The 19,304-nt window shown below is 39.8% G+C and overlaps 1 protein-coding gene across 2 annotated transcripts in view; it reads right to left on the reverse strand.

Moving 5' to 3' along the window:
* The window catches only part of chn1 (chimerin 1), a 37,408-nt gene that overhangs the window by 7,208 nt on the left and 10,896 nt on the right, over positions 1-19,304 (reverse strand). For both annotated transcript variants that reach the window (XM_043249173.1, XM_043249174.1), the window contains exons 5-8: positions 19,167-19,280; positions 15,018-15,306; positions 3,681-3,758; positions 1,790-1,874 (exon numbers count right to left, since the gene is read on the reverse strand). In XM_043249173.1, coding sequence (XP_043105108.1) covers positions 1,790-1,874; positions 3,681-3,758; positions 15,018-15,306; positions 19,167-19,280 — 566 coding nt within the window. The remainder of the gene's footprint in view (positions 1-1,789; positions 1,875-3,680; positions 3,759-15,017; positions 15,307-19,166; positions 19,281-19,304) is intronic.

The following is a 19,304-nucleotide window of genomic DNA, read 5'->3' on the forward strand; positions in this document are numbered from 1 at the left end:
AAAAAGCAAAAGAAAGAAGAAAGCATGTCAGATCACAACGCTGAATGCAAATCTCTACATCAAATGAGATTTCGCTGCCCTAGATTCTGCTGGCATCACAGAATGAGAGAGAGAGAGAGAGAGAGAGAGAGAGAGAGAGAGAGAGAGAGAGAGAGAGAGAGAGAGAGACAGAGAGAGAGAGAGAGAGAGAGAGAGAGAGAGAGAGAGAGAGAGAGAGAGAGAGAGAGAGAGAGAGAGAGAGAGAGAGAGAGAGAGAGAGAGAGAGAGAGAGAGAGAGAGAGAGAGAGAGAGAGAGAGAGAGAGAGAGAGAGAGAGAGAGAGAGAGAGAGAGAGAGAGAGAGAGAGAGAGAGAGAGAGAGAGAGAGAGAGAGAGAGAGAGAGAGAGAGAGAGAGAGAGAGAGAGAGAGAGAGAGAGAGAGAGAGAGAGAGAGAGAGAGAGAGAGAGAGAGAGAGAGAGAGAGAGAGAGAGAGAGAGAGAGAGAGAGAGAGAGAGAGAGAGAGAGAGAGAGAGAGAGAGAGAGAGAGAGAGAGAGAGAGAGAGAGAGAGAGAGAGAGAGAGAGAGAGAGAGAGAGAGAGAGAGAGAGAGAGAGAGAGACAGAGAGAGAGACAGAGAGAGAGACAGAGAGAGAGAGACAGAGAGAGAGAGAGAGAGAGAGAGAGAGAGAGAGAGAGAGAGAGACAGAGAGAGAGAGAGAGACAGAGAGAGAGAGAGAGAGAGAGAGAATGATATGGGTAGAGGTGAGAAAAGGAGGAGGATACAAGTAGCGTAAAAAGGGCCTCAGAATAAGGGATTTTCAACACAAGCTGCTTTCAAAACAGCGCCATGCATTATTCATGAAGCCAGTTCATGAAAACACATGTGTCGCTCACATTATCCTATAAATAAATCATTAAAACACAAACAAGCAACCACAGTATTCCTCAAAGAAAAAAAACGGAATTAAACCGAGATTAGAACTCCGAATATGCATTTTAAAAATCCCGTTTTGCACAGGAAAAAAAAAAAGGTCAAAACAAAATGATGGCCATTTTATATCTTGCGTTAATACAATTAAAAGCACTCAAATCACTATTCGTGCAAAATAAAATAAAATAAAAATGAGGAGTGCATTTCAAATGGCCGAAGGCGGAAGGAAGTACTTTTAAAATAATGTATTGTTCTATAAATATAATAACACGTAGGTCTTTATGGGTCTGTTATCAGGCTAATGTTTACGCAGAGCAGCACACTGACCTATATGAGCTCTGAGCGTGAGCGTGTGTAAATGTATTCAACTCTGCATGAGCTCCACAGGAATCTGTCCGAACATCATCAGATGAAGCTACTGAACACTCCTGAGGGGGTTAACAGCTTTAATGACACGCACGTTACATTACATTTACAAACACAAGAGTGTGTCATTATAATCAAGGATTTTAGATTTTTTTTTTAAGGCCAGCATCTCAATTGATTTCAGAATTTGATTGTTTTCTTTTAATTGTTTCCTATACTCTTAAATAAAAGGATATTTTTGGACCTTTCTGTTCCAAAGCTTCTGTACATTGGTTCTATATTATATTCGAATACACTAAAAATTGTTCAAATGAAAAAATATTTGAGGTTCTATTGTTCTTTTATTTAATCGAAAAATACCAACACATTTATATACAAGCTATGGACTATGGAAGTTTTGTTATTAATGTATGTTGATACTAAAATGTAATAACTACATAATAACCATGTAATAACTGTAAAAGGAGCGTTTTTGATAGAAAGCATGTTTTGTGAGGTGGTGTGTGTTGATTTACCTGCACATTTGACTCCCTGAGCGATGAGTCCCCACATGAAGTTGGCGCAGTACTCGCACCAGTGCGGTCCTCTGAAGGTGTGCACCTGCGGGACAACACACACAAATCAACTTCTGCTCCTCTGAGCCCTTTAAACCGGCTAATAAAGACGAATGCGTGATTAGAGACACGAGCAGTGTCAAATCTGGCTGCTGTTTAATCCAATCACAATTAATCAACAGCCGGGGAGAGAGAGAGAGAGAGAGAGGGAGAGAGAGAGAGAGAGAGAGAGAGAGAGAGATTAATCAAGAGGAAAGCCCTGCTCTCTTGCTCCCTCACTCTCCACTAGGTAACAGCTCATCCAATCAGACGTGTGTAAACGCTCCTGGGGGACGGGCCCCTGGCTCTCTGAGAGCCCCTCAGGTCTGGCAGGAGTTTACTCTAACAGCAGAGGCATCTTACAGTAGATGATGAAATCACTGTACATCACACTGACATCGACATGAGAAGTGCCCCATTTACATATAAAAGAGGTCTGATTAATTGAATGATTGGATATTTACAGGGTCTTCAGTAAAGAGGACAAAGAAAAGCATGAATCTTGCTTGATTCTTAAAAATAAGCCTTGCTTGTATACATTTATACTATACTTATATATATATATATATATATATAGAAAACGATCACATTTTAAATCCTAATAGAATTATATATAATATGCACATATAACCCCCATGTTTTTTGACTGCACCTCATCCCAGTATATCATATCGAGTATATAAATGTTCATGATTCCATGTTTCTAATGATAGCAACTTGAATCTTTATTCGATTCCCTACTGCTGACAAAAAGCAGCCACTTTCCAGTATCCGCACATCAACGACCACGCGACAACAAGCATGAGAGAAAGCAAGCGGCAGAAAGAGCTCTTTGTGAAGTCAGCAGTCTGCGAGGGTTTTGCGCACCTCCGTCCCCGGACTCCACGGACTAACTGAAGCTGAGAGGGGGGCTGGGGTCCGCCGCAGCACACTACCTGCTGATGACAGAAGCGCCGTTACGTTTACCAATCCTCTATCAGATCCTAATCTGTCCATCTGTCACCCCAAACAACCTCCCTCTCCGGTGCAAACAGAAGATGTTTTTATTTGATTTGTTTTTCTGAACCTCTGGCTGCACCGCCTCAACCAGCATCCTGAAACCTGCACCCGCTGCCACAGCAACAACACGCCCCTCGGGACACATTTAAATCACATTTGGAGAATTTGCATAACATGCGACGACACGGTCGCTCCGAAAGCGAGTCACAGCAACGCAACACAGTCGACATTTAAACCAATCGTAGTAAAAGCGAGACGCGAGTGAGGTCATTACGCAAAAATGCAGATAAAAACCAACATTTGCAGCAAAACTTATTTTTCGAATCCCAATAGCGAATACTTTTTGCTTTTGTTTGAGCACAAAAGTTAATTAAGCAATATTTATGCATGAAACGAGAAAAAACAAACAAAATAATCAAGCACCAAAAATACCTAACATTACTTTCTGGTTAATTTGACAAAGCCGCGTGGTATTTCTTCTTTCAAGACGCAAAAACATAAAACCGACGAGACATTTCAGTGAATTATGGCAAAATTTGACGCCAAATTGTAACCATTTTATAACAACGTTTTGACTGACCACAAATAATAATATTGCCAATATTAATTACATTGTACCAAGAAATAGTACCAAGATTATCAAACGTGCTACAATAAGCTTTATGCATGAACAATAAAAAAAAATAATAAAAATAAATAAATAAATAAATCGGGTAATAAAAAGAAACTTTTTTTGAACAAAATTTGACATTCCTTATTTGAAGACTTTATGAACACACGATCGCTAGTATGATAAATCCCAATAAACCCTTACCTTGAAGTTGTGGACTTTCTCGTACTTGGGCGCCCGCTCGCTCTCCTTCAGCGTGGCTCGACGGACCAGCGACGTGAGCTGCGAATAAGCAAAGAGTTTAAGAGGCTGCCAGAGAGTGGCCGGAGGTTTCTGAGGACTCATTTTCATCCCCAGAGCGGCGGCCACCATCCCCTGCTCCTTGCCCTCTGCCTTGGCCTTGTGCACCAGGGACTTCTCCTCCTTCCGGAGAACGTAGGACTCGCGAGACGGCATCTCGCGCGCTTCGACTCCACACCAAACACACCGGCTAAAGACAACTCGAGCAGATCTTCTGAACGGACGCCGCTACATCTTTTGCCGAAACGAACCGCCGACGAGAACGTCCAATTAGTCCGAACAGAGTTCGCTCGGCGAGTGTGTGAAGTCCCCGCGCCTGCTTCTCTCTCTGGGCATCTATATGCAGATGAGATGAGTGGCTGAGTTAATCCCGTCCTGCCTGCGAGCAGCAGATATCCTCTCTGGAACGCTGCCTCAAAGAGAGCGCGAGGGGGGAGACGGGGACGACCCAGACACGCTCACGCCGAATCACAGCCAATCACAACAGAGTCTGAGAGACAGAGCTCCGCCCCTACAGCAACCAATCCCCCAATCCACCGCATGAGTGGGCAGAGAGAGAGAGAGAGAGAGAGAGAGAGAGAGAGAGAGAGAGAGAGAGAGAGAGAGAGAGAGAGAGAGAGAGAGAGAGAGAGAGAGACAGAGAGAGAGAGAGAAGGAGTGGGACGTAATGAGAGGTGAATGAGTCATGGATCAGCTCTGAGCTCATACTCCTCTAATAAAAGCACAAAGCCAGCACACCAATCGAGCATAAACACAACCCACACTGTATGAGGACTGTACCATTTGATGAATAAATACTTATGAACTGCCACAGCAGTTTTAAAAAAATTACTTGTTTGCCGCTCTACAATTTGGCAAAAATTTGGTGATTCTGCATCAGCTATAGAATAGGATCAAATAAAAATGACAGCATTTGATGTAATGTTTATGAAAGTCAATTTATTTTAAAAGGATTAATATTAAACATTGACAACAACAATATTATTTATTAAAAAACAATGCTACGTTTTCTATTTAATAATAATAATTATAATAACGATTGAATAAGAAATATTACTGTTGAACGAAAAGTGTGCTTAAAAATATACATTTTTATATTGAATATAAATATATTAGTTATTAGTTATTATAATAACTGCAAAACTGCAATATTAATACTTACTGACGTCCTAAACAATAAAATAAAGTATTAATATTATGTTTTCAATTATACAGATCTATACAAAACTGTTAAAAACAAAAAGTACATTTGAAATATATATCTTAAAAGAATAAAATATATTCTTGTAACAATATGAAGGTTATTATTATTACTATTATTGTAAAATACTAATGCATATCTTAATTTATTCTTTTTTTAAAATGTTAAACTACTAAACTTCTATTTTAGATACAGATATAGAGAGAGTTTGATGACGAGCTGCTCGCGGCTGAATGAACACAGTGCTGCACTCCACTATACACTCACTCATATTCATATCATGACTGAGCTGCACAGCCTCACTAAGCCACTACCTGAAATACTTGACTGTAAGTGCTCCGTTTGTGTAATTATGTGGCATACGTTTCGGTGTAATGACGCAAACCCGACCGCTGACCACACCAACTCATTTCCTGGCCTTGTTTCATATCTCTTTTATCACGCCACAGATGCAAGAGATAGAACGTTTTCCTTCACACGTAATGAAAGAATCTGAACCCAAATCAATATTTCAAGTCCCGTGTATTTATTTGCCGTTCGATGAAATGGGTTCGTCATAAAACAATAAAACACCAGGAAAAAAGTGGAGAGAATTTCTATATTGGACGCGGGGATTCACCGGGCCTGAAGCTGCTCATCGTGTGTGTAATGAAATCAACTTCCTGCTTCGTACAGACGCTCATGAGTGCCTCCTCCCTATCACACACACACGCACACACACACACACACACACACACACACACACACACACACACACACACACACACACACACACACACACACACACACACACACACACACACACACACACACACACACACACACACACACACACACACGCACGCGATCAGATACTACAATCTGCCTTCATAAATCACAATGACAGCATCAGCCAAATGACTCTGGATCTTTCCCAAACAGATTAGACAGAGATTATGTCTAAACACCGTCTCTGTTTGTGTACTATTATTATACACTGATACACTCATATACCGGCTAAGATGATTAATTCCACCTTCACTTCCGTCTGTAACGAACCTTACCTACAGCTGTCAATCAAAACATGCACGCTTTGCAAAAATTGAATTGAAATTCATCAGGAGCCAGCAAGGTTTTTTTTGTTTTTGTAAAAAGCCTCTTTTGCGGACTAAGGTTGTGTGTATACTGTAAAGTGATTTATTATTACAATTTAAAAGCTGGATTTTCGGCATCATTACTCCAGTCTTCAGCGTCACACGATCCTTCAGAAATCGTTCCAACGTGATCTGATGCTCGCGAAGCATTTCTGATTATTACCAAACTAAATTTAAGCTAACCCGAAGCTAAACCGATGTGTCGAGTATGAATAAAGAGTTAAAATAACAGTTAACTTAGTGAACTTAAACTAAAAGGCTCTTGATCAATTTTATAGCCTTCCTGTTTTCTAAATAAACAGTCGACTTAAGATGCATACGTTACAGTAGCTTTTTCATACGTTTATTTCATTTTAAATCCATTCTAAGCTCAAACATAGCATTGAAATTTAGTGAGAATGCAAGCGGTTGAGATCTATCAGCTTAGTAAGGTTTAGTGAAGCAGTCAAGTCAATCAACGTTCCTCATCCTCTCACTAAACCTGGAAGGTCGACTGACCGACAGACTTTTTAAATTTAGCGTTTTTTAAAAAAGATGCACGTGCTTTATCAATAAAACTTGGCACTTATGTGCCATTCTGCATGTTTGAAGCACTTCATGCGTGCGGTTTGAACTGAATGTTAATTATAATCGAACACACTCGTCCTTTCTCTCTTATCTCAGCTGGACTGTTCATCCTCTTCTGACAGCAGTATGCTGGATCCAGACATGCCAGCGCACGCACACACACACACACACCACGCGTTCCCTTTGATCAATACCGCAGGACTCGATCCTCTCCAGCGCCAGTGAGCAAAGTGCCCAAATGGAGGGCTGGATGAGAGACCTCCCGCCTGCTGGCTTCCAGATCAATAAGCCAAACGGAGGCAGAGAACACGAAACCGCTGGAGCCGAGATGAAACGCTCCGCGTCAGAGTCCAGACCTGAAGGACCGTCCTCGGCCGGCGTCTCCAGACCAGAAGTGAGCTTACAGGCCCATCTCTAATTGACGAGATTGATTTTCTCAAATGCGTCTGGAGCAGAACGCCGGTCATAAACGGGGCGGAGGCGAAGAATGGCTAATTCAAGGCCGTTTCCTTTCTTCTCCCAAAACGACACGAGCGAGTCCATCTGTTTGATGGATCGCTCAATCGGTCTGACGCTCAACACCCGATGGGTTCGCAGGAGTCCGACAGTCTCCCGAGAGAGAAAAACACAACGCGGCCACATTATCTGCTGCTCTACGGTGTTATTACTTATTAGCGGTTAAATCTGATGTTTGGCTTTACATAAAGCTGACTCCGGTGTTATGATAATCAATGGTGGGAGAATTTGAGAAGCCTGTCTGAAAACAATTGTATTTATTGAGGCCTTTAAATGATCAAACCTGCCGAAAAACCATGCCTTTGTTGTTTGATAGTTCAGGAAGAAAAAGGTCTTAGTCTAATAAAATAAGTTCACTTGATGATCTAATATTTTTTAGTAAAATCACGAGCATCAGATATTTCCTGGACACAAAAAACTATTTTTTAAAGGGTTAAATAAATAAAAAGTAGGATTTTTTTCTACTATTATTTCATAAGTCATGCATTACAGGTTTATCTTCCAATGCAACTTTCACAGAAATATTAAAGATAATTAATAACACTGCTTAAATTCCATCATAATCTGTTACATCAAATAGTTCTGACCTATGTTTGAGAAACAAAAAGAGAAAAAAAAGACAAGAAAAGTCCAACGAAAGACCTGACAATTGAAAATGTAGCTTCAAAACTAAATGCAAAAGTGCCTGTTTGACAATATTAGGGATTTTAAGATAAAAATATAAGCGTTTAATAAGTGTTGCCCTTTTAAGCAATTAACACCAAAGTCACTAACTGTGGATTGTCGTCACAACCCTACTCTGAAATACGTTTTATTTCCCGTCCTCAAACTCAAGACTTCTTATCAAATAGTTTTCCATTAATATTTTAAATTCTATATTAATGGTTTCACTCCATCCTGATCATCAAAAATAAATTCAAATCAATGAATATATTCTTACCGTCTTGTGTGCTTCGATTTTTCACGTAAATAAATTCGGGTAATACATATTTTCTGGTAAACATTCTTTAAAGAATACTGTTTTGATAATTATATATTACTATCATTACATCAAGTAATACATTTAACATTTTAATATATTTATTCGTCACAGTTTCTTCCAGTTAAACCAAACTTTTATTTTGATGGAAGACCTTTAAATTTGTTCGTACATGACATGAAGAGACCCGTGAGTCAGATTTCGGGTTCATGCACTCATATACCGAGGCGGTTTCAGTGTGTAGTAAACAAAACAATTCATTCACGCCGACACATGCAGAGCGCTAGTCCATATCACGCTGTGATCCAAGTCAACCTACTTTTGACGCATTCATCCAAAATGTGGCTAAAAGTGTTTCGCGCCCATTTAAAGCAATCTTAATCACATCTTACCAATGATCTGCGATATTCAAGTACATTTAGAACGAGTCTTTTCTGCGTGATTCATAGCACAATGAACTCTTTAATCCCAAAAAAGCAAGGGGAATTTGCATCGCCGTGAAATCCACTCTCACCCACTTCTCACAAACAAAAGCCTCATTTCAGCAAACCCGCACCACGCAGGACCTGGAATGAAACGTTCTGCTTATGTAAAAGGCGCTGTAGAGTTTGAGCGATATATAACCGTCGGCCACATGACCTCGTTTCCCATTCATCCTTCCATCCCATCCTCCCCGATTATTATTTTTCGGAGCAACGTACGAAGGTCGATAGCGTCAACGTCACGGGTTTCAGCAGGCGTCTTCATTCTGTCGGTGCCCTGAAACACTCGCTTGAGTTTGGGAAAGTTTCTCCAATCGGAGCTGCAGTGATGTGGGCGGTTGTGTTATATAACGTTACATAAGGACGGAGTGATGCGTAATCACAGCGCAGGCGATCAAACACTCACGCCGCCGTATAAGATGAATGACTGCAGACCGGAACCGGGAGGCAGCTTTTTAACCACGCACTTCGTCGCCATCATCCTCATAACACTCATAAGAACAGGGACAAACCCAGAAACAAACATAAGAGACGATTCGTATATAAATCACACTAGAAAACCCAACCTGAGCCAATATACCAAATATACCAACAACAGCTTTCTACCTTGATAACAACCAGAAAGATTTCTGAAGGATCATGTGACACCGAACTTGAGTTATGATGCTGGAAATTCAGCTTTAATCACAGGATTTTGATAATATTTCATAATATTACTGCATTTCTGATCAAATGAACCCATCATGAACAAACATATGTTACGACTCGAAACTAACACATTCAAAGACTTTAGTATTTTGGTCCGTCTTTAAATGTCTTTGAATGCAGCAACCACTTAGAAACCAGCTAGTAATATATTAGCGACTGCAATGCAACACCCTAAAAATATTCAACCGCATAGCAGCAGCCTGGCTAACATCCAGCACAAAAATCTGAGCTTTCATGCAAAACGATAACTGCGGGTCAAGTCAAAATTGAGTTATGGGTTTCTTATATTACGATAAGACAGATGGGCGTCCTGTGACAGACGGAATCGCTACAACTGATATCCGATTTGATATCAATTTCAACATCGCAACTGAACCCAAAACGTGTTTTTCTCAGCTCCGGCGTTGTCACAGCTGCTGCGTGTGCGTTGTTGACGCTGTACAGCGCTGCTCTTGAGTTTACAGCCGTTTACTGCAGAATTATGAGACACGAGCCCCGCTTCTACATCTCCACCTCTCTCTCTCTCTCTTTCCTAACTTTCTTGCTCGCTTCCTCTGACCGTCACACAGCGTTCTGGTGATCGATTGCGTTACGCAACTGCATTCCCGTCTCCCCCGCATGACAGGAGAGCAAGGACAGAAACACACCAGAGACTGTCGCACGGGCAGGCAAAGTGCTTTTAACCCATCTCTGAATCACACTGCTCGTTCTGATACAGCTGTAATCCATCTGATGTAGCTTTTGACAGGGGCTAAATTTAGCCAAACGGACAAATCTTTAAAACCTCAACCTTTTGAAACGGTCGTGTGGTCTGAAAACGTACTTCCCAGCCTTTAAAATCGAGGCTAAAGCCTATCAGAGTAGAAACAAAAGCCAGCGAATGAAAATCGGAATATATTTTTGCTCATAAAAACTTTGATAGTACAATCTTATATATATATATATATATATATATATATGTGTGTGTGTGTGTGTGTGTGTGTGTATTTGTGTTCACCAGTTGCAAATGAATGGAGGTCTGAATTGTATCACAGTGTTTTAGTGCCACATCAAAGAACACATATATAAAAATAAGATGACGAGAATAGTCTTTTGAGAATAAAGATAGTTATTTTGAGAATAAAGTGAAAATGACAAGACCAAGTCGAAGCACCGTGTGGTCAAAGTTGAAATATTTTGAGAAAAGCCAAAATTGCCAGAACAAAGTCATAGCAATGAGAACAAAGTAACAGAAATTATATAATTTTGACTTTATTCTCAAAACATTAGAAATTGAATCTCATATATATTTATATATATATATATATATATATATATATATATATATATATATATATATATATATATATATATATATATATTTTTTTTTTTTTTTTTTGACACTATTCCACAACTGTGATATATAAACTGAAATGTCAAAGTCAGAAAAGGTTAAAATATTTCGCTTAATTTAAAAACAAGCCATTCCTAAATTGCGAGATACCGTGTAAAAACATTTTATAGCACAGTCTTTGAAACTCTGGAAAGATTTTGGCCCAATTACAGAATGTTATTAACCTCAAACAGGCCAAAAAAAAAAACCCCAACAGATGAATCACTCTGTCAGATACATCAGTTACAGACACGAGAGCTATTTCTGTAAAATCATCAGAGGTTTGCGCTATACAGATCACGTCGAGTGTGGCGTGTGCATGTTTCCTGCACGAATGAGCAGCGCTTTTCCAGACTGATGAACATCTGCGGCGATTTCTGGAAACTACGGCGCTCCTAAAAAACACAATTCCTGTCTGAATCATTCAACCTGATCGCCATTTCTCAATCCCAAGACTGCGTGTTTATCTGCGTTAGAAAGGATATCTAAACAAGCCAGCTTAATTTCCTCGTTTCGGATTCATAATTCGTAAGCACTCCAGAAAACTAGCTGCTATTTACTGCTGTGCGCAAAGAGGGTGAGGAGGAAAAACCATTCATCAAACAGAGTCTAACATAAACGGATGTCTTGGAGAGCTGGTGTTATTCACATTTCAAGAGAACTTGAAGAGAAGTGTGACGTTGTAAGACGATAGAGTTCACTCAGAGACATACGATCATCAGTGACGCTGGGACGTCCAGTGTGCCGCTCCACAACTGTCAGGCTTCTTTAGCTTGATCTAATGAGCCCCGCGGCCCTCGCGCTGCAGCGGTTACGACGGAGACGAGTTAAAAATATCCACACTCGCGGGCCTCATTCCGCACAGACCACCAGAAGATTTGATGTAACGTTATACGTCATAATGCTAGTTAGAAGATCCCTGGGGGGACAATATTAAATATATAGTGCATAGGGTAATCTAATGCAAACTAAAAGTATTTGGATATTCAAGTCATGCTTTAAGCAAAAGCAATTTACAAAATTATTATTTAAAGCAGGTTTCCGAAATACAGAGCGCTCTACATGCAATAATAAAATTGCGAAATTGTAAACAATATATTAATTTTTTCTATTGATTTGCATTTACATTTAGTCACTTAGCAGACACTTATCCAAAGTGACTTACAATTAGGGATAAATAAACAATATAATAACATATTTGTTCGTTCCCTCATTGTAGGTAAAAAGTTGCCTCCTATTTTCAGTGTGTGATGTAGACGCCTCTCACTTAAAATGATTCAATGTAACGCTGCAACAACTCATTCGCAACTCGAAATAAAACGCCTTTAAAGTGTCTCTGTCCGTAACGTAACGGAACACGATTCACCTAAAACTAGCACAAATTGCTACATCGAGTGCATTTTGCAAATTGAGGAAACTATAATTAATATATCGTGCGCACAATTTATTCATTTTTTTCCTTCCATGTCATGTGTACGGCTCCAAACCTAAACCCTGGTCACAATAATTGTGCCATTTAAAAAAAAAAAAGAGAACATACATTTTTAAAAAGTAAACATTCAAATGCTATTTATTGATTGAAACTATCACTTAAAATGTCAGGAGGGTACTTCAAGTAAATAATTGATGCCAAAGGGGTTCGGAAAAAATATTTTTAAAAAGCCGACTCTCATTCTGACGGCACCCATTCACTGCGGAGCATACATCGATGAGCAAATCTGATGAAGAAACAAACTCGGGGGTGAGTATATTGACAAATGCATCTAATGCAAAATTTACTAAATCTTTTGAGGTCAGCGCCGATGAGCAAGGACAGAGAGGTGTGGTGGTTCTTTTTTTAAACCACGTGATAATCTTTTAACAAGCCTAATGAGGGTGAATAGAGGATGGCTGCTGGATTCTGCCAAGATACACAACCCCAACCACCACCAAACAAGCAGTCTGCTCTCAATCACTCCCACGGACTGATGCTCGCTCCCGTCCGTTAAACAGGCCGTCTACCACCCTCTCTCTCTCTACAATGTGACCGTTACACCGACAAAAAAAAACGCAACAGCTGATTGGTTAAATTCAAACACTCTCAGCCAATCAGCTGCGACGGCTTTGTACGCTCTCACTGAATAAATGTGTCTTCGATCTCGTGCGGTTGGGAACCTGGCCAAAAATAGTGAGTAATTAAGCAGAAGTAGGAGTGCCGCTCATGCCTACGTATTAGCCAGTCACAAGAGAGGTCATTTATATTTAAAAATAAATAAATAATAATAATGAATCAATAAAACAAATCAGCCAAGCAATTCTGAAGCCCAAAGTATATTTCAGTTCTGATGCAAACGCTTAGATTGGTGTCGTCAAATGTACCGACTTCAGTAGCAGTCGGCACTGAAATAAAATGTAATATTTGAGCGCTGTTAAGTCGATTGGCTAACGTGTTCACATTCTCAACATATGTGCCCGTGATTGGCTACGGTGATCATCGCTTCATGCTCTTCACCAAGCTCTGAATTTGCACCAGTTTGTCACCATAATAGTAATAAAATAATAAAAAAATATATAAATTACCCATTAAAATGAGATCTGCTGGATTAAGCCATGTCAGCATCACATTTTTCATCTGAGGTAAAGTCTTCCTCTAAAATCGGAAAAAGTAGCCATGATGAATCTTTCTTTGTTCATGAAGGCGATGTCGTAATATGCTAACGAAATCCTAACTTAACACATATCCTTCAGACGAACAGAGTCTGAGTTTGTAAAATATATATATCCTGGCTTGTAATGCCGGTGGATAGTGGCCATTATATTATAGTCGTAAAACTAACCTATATACTTCGGGAGGGTTAACATTCAAGTCAGTGATTTGAGTTAGAATTTTAAAAATAGTCATTTTTTTGTTTGTTTGTCGAGATAAAGAGCTTCAAAATAATGGCCACCATCCACCAGCATTACCAAGCTTGGAAGAGACTTTTTTTAAAAGTCATCTGAAAAAATAAATAAATAAATAATGATATGGGTAATTTTCATTTTGGATGAACTATTCCTTTAAGACCTAAGATAAGGAAACCAGCCTTTACACATACAGCACTCAAACATCAGCTGATATGGAAATACTTTCATAACTGCTTCAACTCATGATGATAAATGTGAAGGTCTAAAAATAAGATTAAGCGAGGATCCAAATAGATGAAGTGGCGTTTGAACTTTGGTCTGAAAAGCGTGTGAACGAGTAGAGTGGGTAAGCAGTTTTTGGCCCAAATCAATCTCGTTGACCAAAACGTCTCATCCGAGCACTGATATTGAGGGTAAAGGGTCAAAAAGGCAGCGCTGGACATGGTTTGTTTTCATTATCTGCGTTCATATCACCAAAGACATCTTGTTAATCATACCTGCTGGCCTCCAGGATATGACCGTCTGTTACTAGGACACACCACAGCTCCGTGCTCATCTGGATATGGTCACACTGAACAGACCGTCCCAGGACGTTTATGAAACAAAGCATATCTGCTCAGCGCAGAGCTGACATCAACAGAGCATCGCGTATCAGATTAATACACAAACACTGTCGGCGTAATATTTATGCCCTTGAAAATGGCTTTCCCAGCAGCCTGAGCCTCGGTGAGCCGCTGTGAGTAATTACCTCACGTTTAAATCATCCCTGATTGTCTGATTACACGCATGAATTAATGCGGAGATGAATTCAATCTGCGCATCTGTCAGCTGCTCTTCATCAACTCGAGACCAATCACAGCTGTACAGAAGCATAGATCTCCCGCACACCTGCTTAAAGGGACAGTACCCTTCAAAAACACAACTTGTGTCATTTATTCACTTTTAATGTTGCGTCTTAAATATTACAGCAACGAGCAGTAAAATCCTCTAAATGTTAAATAGCTTGTATATGTATTTCACTACTATTTATTAATCACCTTCATCAATTCTATTGTATCAGATGGGTAGTTTGACTATAGCGGCCTATATGCTGTCCTTTAGCATAACTCTGCCAATAAGGAACACATCTCAAGCTTTCAGACCAGAGATTAAAAAAATAATCAGAGATCCACCAGAAACCACAAGAAAGCGGATGATAATCAGCTTGACATCTGGAGAAAAAAACCATATTGCCAAAGCTCATATCATCCTAAAAACATCAAACCCAAGCAAACTAAGAATTAAAGTGTGGCGCACAAGACCGTGATAGCTGAACTCTTCACCCTGACACGCACATGGCTGAAGCAGAGGGCAAAACTCAAGAAATCTCCTGACGGGACGAACGCACACAGGCATCTCACCCTCTCCTCCAGAGCGGTGTCTTCTCCGGCCGAGTCCTTCCCATCGGGCAGGTCTCTGCAGACGGGCAGGGCCTTCTTCAGCGCCGGCTCGCGGTTCAGGGTGGTGTAGCCCACGTGCTCGTAGATGGGGTTGATGGTCATCTTAGATATGTATTCGGCGGCTTTGGTCTCGATGTAGAGCGTGATCAGGCCGTCTGTTACCAGATCGTGGATGGACTCGAAGCGCTTCTCTCCCACAAAATGCTTCCCATCGTAAAACAGACGGAAGTTGCGGGTCTGATTCCCAAAGCTGAGAGAGAGAGAGAGAGAATGAGAACCTGAGTGTGTGCTGGACTCGAGTGCTGTAACACACAGCTGCGAGACGATCCACAGAGAAATCAGACACACACACACACACACACACACACAGAGCATCTCTGGATGCATCAACTTCCTGTACCGTGGTTTGTAGTAGTAATGAACCTAGAGTGACAAGCTCATATGTTGATCAATATGAAGAAGACCTGATACTCTTCCTCCCCCAACATACACACACACACACACACACAGACACAGAGTACATAACACTCCGCTTACACACATTTAAACATCTATTCTACATGGTTATCATCGTTTTTTTAATCTTTTGACCTATTTTAAGTTTATCTAGGCTTTTGCACCAACAATATTTAATATCCACCATTCAATAATAATGGCTCTTCCACCCAACAGGCTGACTTCAAATCATCTGTCTGTACACGATCGGTGTTATTATTTACCAATATTTGAATAGTCAATCATTGGGGTGAACTAAATGCAGTGTGGTTTGGCTGATTACTATGCCCCATGCAAACCTGCTTTTCTTCAGTGAGGATAATTTTAGGCATAATTCTATAAAAAAAAAACAAATACTTTACTTTCCCAATATAACTGTATAATATTATTTAATTTTTTGCTAAATAAAATATGAACTAAATAAGATATGCATTGCGCAGTTATAAAAATATGTTTACATATGCATTCATTTTCAAAACGTTGGCATGATTTAAACTTTACAGTAAAACACTTTAAAATCTGCAGGCCTGTAAACAAACAAACAAACAAACAAACAAACACACACACACACACACACACACACACACACACACACACACACACACACACATATATATATATATATATATATATATATATATATATATATATATATATATATATTTTTTTTTTTTTTAAGATAAATTGTATTGTAATTTTAATGTATATCTTAAAAATAACAACAACTTTAATAACTAATAAAAATATTTGTATCAAACAGTATTAGAAAACATCGGTTTGATTCCTGAATCTCTAGGACAATCTATTATAACCTGATCAGAGATGGTAATGCTATTATGAGCCACTGGAAATCATAGGACAGCTGAGGTTTCATAATGCATGTGCTTCCTGTTGGAGTTTGATTATGATCCCACAGAGACTAACACACACACACACACACACACAAATCTAGACTTACACAAGAACACACCCAAAATCAGATGCAGACGAATCTGCAAACACTTACAGATACACACAACAAGGAGCTTATATCAGAAACAGCAGCATACATACACACACACACACACACACACACACACACACACACACACACACACACACACACACACACACACAGAGACAGAGACAGAGATTTGTATGACTTCAAAAAGATACACAACACAGAAACACAAACACATGCACAAAGGCTAATGTCATTAAAGCCTGATGGCAATGGAGCTCTTTGATGCTAAAGCTTTTGCGCACAGGACACAACAGATGCTTTCTCTGAGGAATCCCATGCCTGAGGATGAGCACAAGAGAGCGGCTGAGAAACACACACACACAATGTGGACTAGAAAGTCAGCACGTGTAGTGTGTAGCAGTGTGTGGCCAACCGGCTGCTCAGCTTAAAAGGGATTATCTTGAGACTTTTTGTGTCTCGGACACACACACACACACGCGCACGCACAAAATCTCAACAAAAGTCCTCTAACATAGCTTTTGCAGAGCAATTATTACGTTAACACTTTAATTCATTGATTTTGAAAGAAATCTCTTATGCTCATTGAGCTAGCATTTATATTATGTTTGAAAAAAAACAACAACTAAAAACAGCGATGGTATTAGTACTGTTAAAAATTAGCACAGTTTAAAGTAACTTTCTATTTGAATATATTGTAAAATTTTTATTATTTCTGTGATCAAAGCTACTAAATATTTCTGGGGGAGCTGCAGTCAAAAGAGAAGTATTTTCTATGTAATGTTATAAATGTCCTCACTGTCAATTCATACAATCATCTGTGTATAACCCACTTTAGTTTAAATAACCATAACACAGGCTATTTATACTGTATTGTTTATGAAAGACAAGTAAAATCGGCTCGTTTCATTCTAGGGGTCAGTTAGAGGCTGAAATGTAACGCTATTTTAAACATGAAAAAAGTAAACACTAAAAATAAAAAGGAAGGAAGAGAAAGAAACCTTGACAAATATTTCATAAACACACAAATGAACAGATTTTTTTAAAACTCTGGTGATGACTCTGAATAGCAAAAAACCAGGAAAATAACGAGAATCGCATTTTTCAAACCCCTATGCCGTTCAGAAACATCCACTGTGCTGATCACACATCAGCCAAACACGCAGAGGTCAGGACGAGGTCAGGACACTGGAGAAAGGTGAAGGTCTGGGTCACAGACGGATGGGATACTGACACAAGGTTTTGATCATGAGAGGTCACAGAGCAAAAGATACAGACACAACAAGCTGAGGTAGAACAGAAGAGAGCTTCAAGGTTAGTTCTGGGTGTTCCTCGGGGATGAATATGACAACATTAGCAAACAGTCAGTGAAACATCTCAACATATATTAGGGGAGGAATGATTTATGTATTCATACTGAACGGTCACGGTAGGGACATTCTGGTTCGGTGCATGCAGCCTAACAACGAATACAGGCAAGACCCTCCAATCCAGAAGGGGGCGTCCACACCAAGGCAATGCTGTTCGATAACCCCCAAAAGAGCTGCACCCTTAAAAACAAAGCCCCCTAGACAGTGACCATGCGATGATTCAGAACAAGTCTCTCACACAGACTGACAAAGGATAGACTTTAAAGACTTACGTGCTTTGTGCTCGTGTATCCTACCTCTCTCATTCGGCACAAAGCCTAAATATCCCATAATATTTCCATGTTTGCCATGGAATGCATCTGAATGCTAAACTATTATTTATCAAGCAAATTAAAGGCTTTGTACTTCTGTCACGTTCCAATGGTGACGGGAGCGGAAGCGCTGATGTTTCAACATACATATACACACACACACACACACACACACACACACACACACACACACATATATATAACACACACGTGTACAAACATCTCAAAGATATCTTTAAGATTTAAAGTTTTAAATACATTCTAAACCAAACGTCTTGAAGATCTAATATACATCTATTTTAGATCTGATGGGGAAAGTCCTCTAGACGTACTGCAGATGAGCAAAAGAATAAACACTACAAGAATGTTTTGTAAATCCAGGCGTCAAATAGATATCTTAGTGATGTACGTGTGCTATCAGGGATATTGCTGGCTTGTTTTAACGCATTGCCAGCACAATTCATCATGTTGCTAGCACGTTTCTGGAATGCTTTAACACATTGCTAGCATGTTTTGCACATGATTTAGCATGCTGCTTACATTTTTAGAATAACGGCAACACATTGCTAACATGAGTTCTGTTGCTAGCATATTTCTAGCATTAAAACATTGATGGCATGTTGCTGACATTATTCTGTTGTTAGCATTTTTGGGGTTTTAGCTGGTCATGGACGGTTTCCAGGCTGGTTTTAAAGGGGTTTTGTCCACTTCTTTAGATGGTCTTCAGTTAAACCAGCTTAGGCTTTTTTCAGCAGGGTTAACGATATGCATCTTGTTCCTAGAATGGTTTAACAAACTGCAACCGCGTTTTAACACATTGTTAACATGCTGTTAATGTTACCATGTTTTTAGCATGTTGCTAATATCTTTCTCTAAGCTGAATCAGTTACTAAAGATAAAGCACACAGAGTCAGAACATCCTGAAGAAGAGGAGTCTGGACAGGTCAAAGGTCAAAGGTGAAGGTTCACGTACCGTAGAGCTAACGTGTATGTGCCCGGCTGTCTCTGGCTCTCTCGGATCAGGTAACTTCCCTCGGCCACACTGAGCAGTTGGTCTGCCTCCTCTCTGGAGATCATCCCATGATACCTTCACAGGAAACCGGTCAGACGG

The sequence above is a fragment of the Puntigrus tetrazona genome, chromosome 9, assembly GCF_018831695.1.
Source record: "Puntigrus tetrazona isolate hp1 chromosome 9, ASM1883169v1, whole genome shotgun sequence".
Classification (NCBI taxonomy): Eukaryota; Metazoa; Chordata; class Actinopteri; order Cypriniformes; family Cyprinidae; genus Puntigrus; species Puntigrus tetrazona.